At 44.9% G+C, this 6560-nt stretch overlaps 1 protein-coding gene across 1 annotated transcript; it reads left to right on the top strand.

Moving 5' to 3' along the window:
* Positions 1-1098: 1098 nt before the first annotated feature.
* LOC124029746 (inositol hexakisphosphate kinase 1-like) lies at positions 1099-6282 on the top strand. The gene is made up of 3 exons (XM_046341343.1): positions 1099-1263; positions 1617-1699; positions 5800-6282. The coding sequence occupies exons 1-3, from the start codon at positions 1099-1101 to the stop codon at positions 6128-6130; spliced, it is 579 nt and encodes a 192-aa protein (XP_046197299.1). The 3' UTR covers positions 6131-6282.
* Positions 6283-6560: the final 278 nt, after the last annotated feature.

Below are 6560 nucleotides of genomic sequence, written 5' to 3' on the forward strand. Positions count from 1 at the left end.
GACAGCAGGCATAGGTCATCTGTGAAGAGTAGGCATTTAACCTCTGAATTGTGGAGACTAACACCAGGGACTGAGGATTCGTCTAGAATAGTGGCCAATTCGTTAATGTAAATATTGAAGAGTGCAGGGCTCAGATTGCAACCCTGACGAAGGCCCCGCACCTGGTTAAATAATTCTGTTATTTTCTTGCCAATTTTAATGCTGCACGTATTGCCAGTATACATTGATTTTATTATGTCATGTTTTACCTGTCAGCAACGGGTGGGGCTGAAATACCCGAATCAACTAATTTGAAAGTGTCCACATACTTTTGTATATATAGTGTATCTCAAAGCTGTCGTGAGAAAATAAAAAATCTATCTTCTTCCTGGCAGTGTTTTTTCCTCTCGCGGAAGGTGTCTGACAATACCTTGCTCGGTGGTGTCACTTTGCTCTGTGCTGTCACCTTGCTCTGTGGTGTCACTTTGCTCTGTGCTGTCACCTTGCTCTGTGGTGTCACTTTGCTCTGTGGTGTCACCTTGCTCTGTGCTGTCACCTTGCTCTGTGCTGTCACCTTGCTCTGTGATGTCACCTTGCTCTGTGATGTCACCTTGCTCTGTGATGTCACCTTGCTCTGTGATGTCACCTTGCTCTGTGCTGTCACCTTGCTCTGTGATGTCACCTTGCTCTGTGCTGTCACCTTGCTCTGTGATGTCACCTTGCTCTGTGATGTCACCTTGCTCTGTGCTGTCACCTTGCTCTGTGATGTCACCTTGCTCTGTGATGTCATCTATGGTCTCAATGTGATGTCAATTTGAATCAGTGATGTCACCTTGCTCTGTGCTGTCACCTTGCTTTGTCTTTGTCTGGCTGTCACCTCCTGCTCTGTGAAACACCTTTTGAAATGACTCTGTTCCTCTTTCTCCCTCTCAGGGATGTGCTTCTTCTGATTAATGCTCTGAAATCTTGCTTTTCTGACATTTGTCCTCTGTTCGTTTCTGAATCGGATCTATCCCCTTTGCCAAAATCCTGTTATTGTTGTGCCGTCATATCCCTGCTGTTCATACAACAGGGATGGTGTTGGTATGTTTCGAGGGACATAGACGGCTACATCACCTGATGGCGTACCCGTACGTGGAGAGCGAGGGCCTGGACCTCTGGACCTACCGGAAACGGACTAACCCGGAGGAAAATCGGCAGCGTTGGCCTCCTCCCGCTCCACCTCCGAGATCAGGGATGGAGTTGGCTACCACACGAGGTGACAGCACTGAGCTACATAGAGCAGTGGGGATAGGGAATGGTGTGTGTCTACCTCCGGGATCAAGGAGGAGGCTACCGGAGAGTGACAGCACTGAGGAGTGAGTAGAGCAGTGGGGATAGGGAATGGTCCGTGTCTACCTCCGAGATCAAGGAGGAGAGGCTACCACACGAGAGTGACAGCACTGAGAAGTGAGTAGAGCAGTGGGGATAGGGAATGGTGTGTGTCTACCTCTGAGATCAAGGAGGAGAGGCTACCACACGAGAGTGACAGCACTGAGAAGTGAGTAGAGCAGTGGGGATAGGGAATGGTGTGTGTCACCTCCGAGATCAGGAGGAGAGGCTACCACACGAGAGTGACAGCACTGAGAAGTGAGTAGAGCAGTGGGGATAGGGAATGGTGTGTGTCTACCTCCGAGATCAAGGAGGAGAGGCTACCACACGAGAGTGACAGCACTGAGAAGTGAGTAGAGCAGTGGGGATAGGGAATGGTGTGTGTCTACCTCTGAGATCAAGGAGGAGAGGCTACCACACGAGTGACAGCACTGAGAAGTGAGTAGAGCAGTGGGGATAGGGAATGGTGTGTGTCTACCTCTGAGATCAAGGAGGAGAGGCTACCACACGAGAGTGACAGCACTGAGAATTGAGTAGAGCAGTGGGGATAGGGAATGGTGTGTGTCTACCTCTGAGATCAAGGAGGAGAGGCTACCACACGAGAGTGACAGCACTGAGAATTGAGTAGAGCAGTGGGGATAGTAGGGAATGGTGTGTTTCTACCAGAGAGACAAAAGACGACCGGCCCCGCACACCGGAGCTACAGTACTGAGAAATGAGTGAGAAGCCGTGTGTGTGTGTGTGTGTGTGTGTGTGTGTGTGTGTGTGTGTGTGTGTGTGTGTGTGTGTGTGTGTGTGTGTGTGTGTGTGTGTGTGTGTGTGTGTTTATGCAATAATCAATAACTCATTATCAAATCAAATGCTTCTTAAACAACAGGTGCTTACTAACAGTGAAGGGCTTACTAACAGGCCCTTTCCCAAAGAAAAATGAAGTAAGAAAGAGATAACACAAGATAATCCAAGATATAATAAAATACAAGATATAATAAAATACAAGATATAATAAAATACAAGATATAATAAAATACAAGATATAAATACACACTGAGTAGCGATAACTTGGGTACATGCAGTGGATTCAGACCCCTTCCCTTTTTTCCACATCTTGTTACTTTACAGCCTTATTCTACTTATTCTTATTCCTTATTCTTATTCTATTCTAGCCGTATGGATTAACTTGTATTTTTACCTCATCAATCATTTTGGTTTGTAACCCTGAAGAAAAAAAATGGCAAACTATAAGGCCCCGTTATAAATCATCTCTCTTTGACTAGTTTCAGACATGCGAGATGCACAGCACTTCAACTGGCAACGTTTTTTAATTAGATATAATAAAAATAAAAATAAATTGTTATATTACATGTTGTTTAAAAAAAATATATATATATTCTGTTTTGCTCTAAAAATTAGTTGTCTTGACTGTGATAAGGGCTCGGGAATTAAGAGCGTTATAAAATATAAGTGCCATTGCACAGGCATAGGCTTATCTACAAGCAAGCACCACTGTTGAGTTTACTGCCTTCTTGAAGATTGTGTTCTACGATATAATATAACCAGTTCATATTACGGTTTTAATAAGTTAATCTTAAATGGAAATTATTTTCTATTGACTGAATATATACTAGCCATTTCAGCATTTATAATTTGTTATCTGTAATGGTTATGATACTTTAGATATTGTTGTACACTGCTGGCCTATCGATATAAAGTGCACATATTTTTTTGGCAGTGCGGGCTGGGCCTTGTGTTCAAATTTTTTTTTTTCTCATTCTGAATTCTCGACAACCACAAAAAAATGTGACTACTCCAATAGTGAAAAATGTCAAATGCCTAACTATAACTTCAGACTCCCTTAACTACAGCTCGTGCGCAAACTCTGTTAACAAAGAGAGACACCTCTTCCCCCACCCCCATCTTATCTGACTTGTTAAAGTAGAAATTGTCTTCCAAATTGAGGTTAGTGATCGCTGTTCTGATCTCCAGAAGCTGTTTTCAGTCACAGGAAATGATAAGGGAGACGTTATGTACCAAAAAGTTAAGATCAGTGTAAAAAACAACAACACACAAACTGGCAGAATTGGTAGCAGGTCTTTGGTAGAATCAGGTATTTTTTTGCCATTTAACTTGTTGACGCTACCCATCCTGGTAGCGGGATAATTGTCATCAGCAACCGCTGAATAGCATAGCGCCACAGTCAAGTAATATTACTAGAAAATATTAATATTCATGAAATCACAAGTGCAATATAGGAAAACACAGCGTAGCCTTTTGTTAATCCACCTGTCGTCTCAGATTTTGAAATTATGCTTGACAGCGAAAGCAATCCAAGCGTTTGTGTAAGTTTATCCATAGCATAGCATTATGTACACTAAGTAGCTTGGTCACAATAATCAGAAAAGCAATCAAAAAAATAGTTTACCTTTGATGATCTTCGGATGTTTTCACTCACGAGACTCCCAGTTACACAACAAATGCTCCTTTTGTTCCATAAAGATTATTTTTACATCCAAAATACCTCCGTTTGTTTGTCGCGTTATGTTCAGAAATCCACAGGAAAGAGCGGTCACCACAACGCAGATATTCCAAATAGTTTCTATAATGTCCACAGAAACATGTCAAACGTTTTTATAATCAATCTTCAGGTAGTTTTTAAAATATATATTCGATAATATATCAACCGAGTGAGTGGCTTTTTCAATAACAGCGGAGGAACAATGGCGGCTTTACTCAATTGCGCACAAACTCACTCTGAGAGCCCCACCTATATCCACTTGCGCAATGTGATCGCTCATTTTTCTAAATAAAAGCCTGACACTATGTCTAAAGACTGTTGACACCTTAGGAAGCCATAGAAAAAGGAATCTGGTTGATATCCCTTTAAATGGATGATAGGCATGCATAGGAACACAGAGGTTTGAAAATAAGAGCCACTTCCTGATAGGATTTTCCTCAGGCTTTCGCCTGCAATATCAGTTATGTTATACACACAGTTTTGGAAACTTTAGAGTGTTTTCTATCCTAGTCTGACAATTATATGCATATTCTAGTTTCTGGGGCTGAGAGGGTTTCAAATTGGTACATTATTTTAGCCAAAAAACAAAATTGGTAAATCCAGCGGCTAGGTGTGTTTCGGGCCAAATCGGGCCGCCTGTGTTACATTATTTTAGCCTGAAAAACAAAATACTGCCCCTACACTCAACAAATCGGGCCGCCTTAAATCCTTGAGCGGGCCGCCTGAGTGTGTTATCGGGCCGCCTGAGAGTGTTATCGGGCCGCCTGAGGGTGTATCGGGCCGCTGAGGGTGTTATCGGGCCGCCTGAGGGTGTTATCGGGCCGCCTGAGGGTGTTCGGGCCGCCTCGGGCCGCCACAAGGGTGTTATCGGGCCGCCTGAGGGTGTTATCGGGCCGCCTGATCGGGGGTGTTATCGGGCCGCCTGAGGGTGTTATCGGGCCGCTGAGGGTGTTATCGGGCCGCCTGAGTGTGTTATCGGGCCGCCTGAGGGTGTTATCGGGCCGCCTGAGAGTGTTATCGGCCGCCTGAGAGTGTTATCGGGCCGCCTGATCGGGCCGCCTGAGAGTGTTATCGGGCCGCCTGAGAGTGTTATCGGGCCGCCTGTTTGTGTTATCGGGCCGCCTGAGTGTGTTATCGGGCCGCCTGAGTGTGTTATCGGGCCGCCTGAGTGTGTTATCGGGCCGCCTGAGTGTGTTATCGGGCCGCCTGAGTGTGTTATCGGGCCGCCTGATCGGGCCGCCTGAGTGTTATCGGCCGCTCTGAGTGTTATCGGGCCGCCTGAGTGTGACCTGTGGTGCCCTGGCTGTGTTTGTTTTGGTGCCCTTGGTTAGTTTGTTGACCTTTTTAAAACAAGGGTTTCTGGGTAAACCCAGAAGGATTTAGAATGAAACTGTTTTGTATTAGTAGACCTTCCTTTGTGTTGTCCCAGAGAGGATTTACTCCGCCCGAGAATCACTCCACGTGACATAAGCAGACCGAGTGGGGATTTTTTTGTATGGAGGTCTATGAGAAAGTGTTGAATTATCTGAGGCTTATTTGATCGAATAGAATGTTTAGGCTGTTACAAATGTACTGATACAAGTGGATGCACGTGGCATTCCGTCGTCTTACTTCTGCCTTTTGTTCACATGCGTGTCTGCACTCTCATTGGCTAGAATGGTCCTACCTGATCTCGCCTTTTCCGCCTGCCTTTCATCTTTGAGGACATATATTTCCATTGTTAGAGCGGTCTCTCGACTATCTTGTCAATATATTGTCCTCCCCGTCCAGTCTTCTGAAGAGTCCTCGTCCAGATCTCCAGATCCACAGTGACTTGTTGTGGTGCTCTAGTTAACTTTTTAGTCAACCTGTTAGTTAACCTGTTAGTTAACCTGTTTGTTAACCTGTGCCCTCTCTCCGCTGTTAACCCTGTTGTCCCTGTGTCCTCTCCCCTCTAGTCTCCAGGAGCTGAAGAGTCCTCGTCTAGAGCTCCAGATCTACAGTGATATTCCCTTCCAGATGCTGGATAACAACAGCGACCTGGGCTCAGAGAAGATCAGCCACAACCCCTGGAGCCTCCGCTGTCACAGGCAACAGCTCAGCCGCATGAGATCAGAGTCCAAGGACAGGAAGCTCTACAGTATCCCTTTTCTCAGGTTGTTTTACCAACACGATAAGACAGGAGTCAGGAGTACTGCTGGAAGCTCGGTAGAATCACATACAGTCCTAATGGGTGAATGTGGATACAGGATACACTATCATTCTAGGGATCACCATCGAACTTCATGATGAGGAGTCTTGAAACTGACTGACCGAGTCAACCAATGAGGGAAAACATCAGTCTTCCGTGTACACAACCAGATAAATCGAAAAGGCCAAAAGGTATATTAACAGAGGGGAAAGGTCAATCACCACCTTCCGGAGACACCTGAAACCCCACCTCTTTAAGGAATACCTAGGATAGGATAAGTAATCCTTCTCACCCCCTTTAAGATTTAGATGCACTATTGTAAAGTGACTGTGGATGTCATAAGGTGAATGCACCAATTTGTAAGTCGCTGTGGATAAGAGCGTCTGCTAAATGACTTAAATGTAAATGTTAAATGGGAAAGAGTTGACCACGTTAAGTTATGAAACACTATCCATGATGAGGGACTGTTTCCCCTCATTGATTTAGTTATTTCAGTTCTCCAGTCACACGTAACCTAACCCGATGTAG

This window comes from Oncorhynchus gorbuscha, unplaced genomic scaffold (assembly GCF_021184085.1).
Source record: "Oncorhynchus gorbuscha isolate QuinsamMale2020 ecotype Even-year unplaced genomic scaffold, OgorEven_v1.0 Un_scaffold_7500, whole genome shotgun sequence".
NCBI lineage: Eukaryota > Metazoa > Chordata > Actinopteri > Salmoniformes > Salmonidae > Oncorhynchus > Oncorhynchus gorbuscha.

Excerpts from the sequence above, each read along its gene's own strand:
- LOC124029746 (XM_046341343.1), top strand. The coding sequence starts at position 1,099 with ATGGCGTACCCGTACGTGGAGAGCGAGGGCCTGGACCTCTGGACCTAC. Across the intron at positions 1,264-1,616 it reads GCACTGAGCTACATAGAGCA|AGCAGTGGGGATAGGGAATG; the intron begins GTGGGGATAGGG and ends AGAAGTGAGTAG. Across the intron at positions 1,700-5,799 it reads GAGAGTGACAGCACTGAGAA|TCTCCAGGAGCTGAAGAGTC; the intron begins GTGAGTAGAGCA and ends TCTCCCCTCTAG.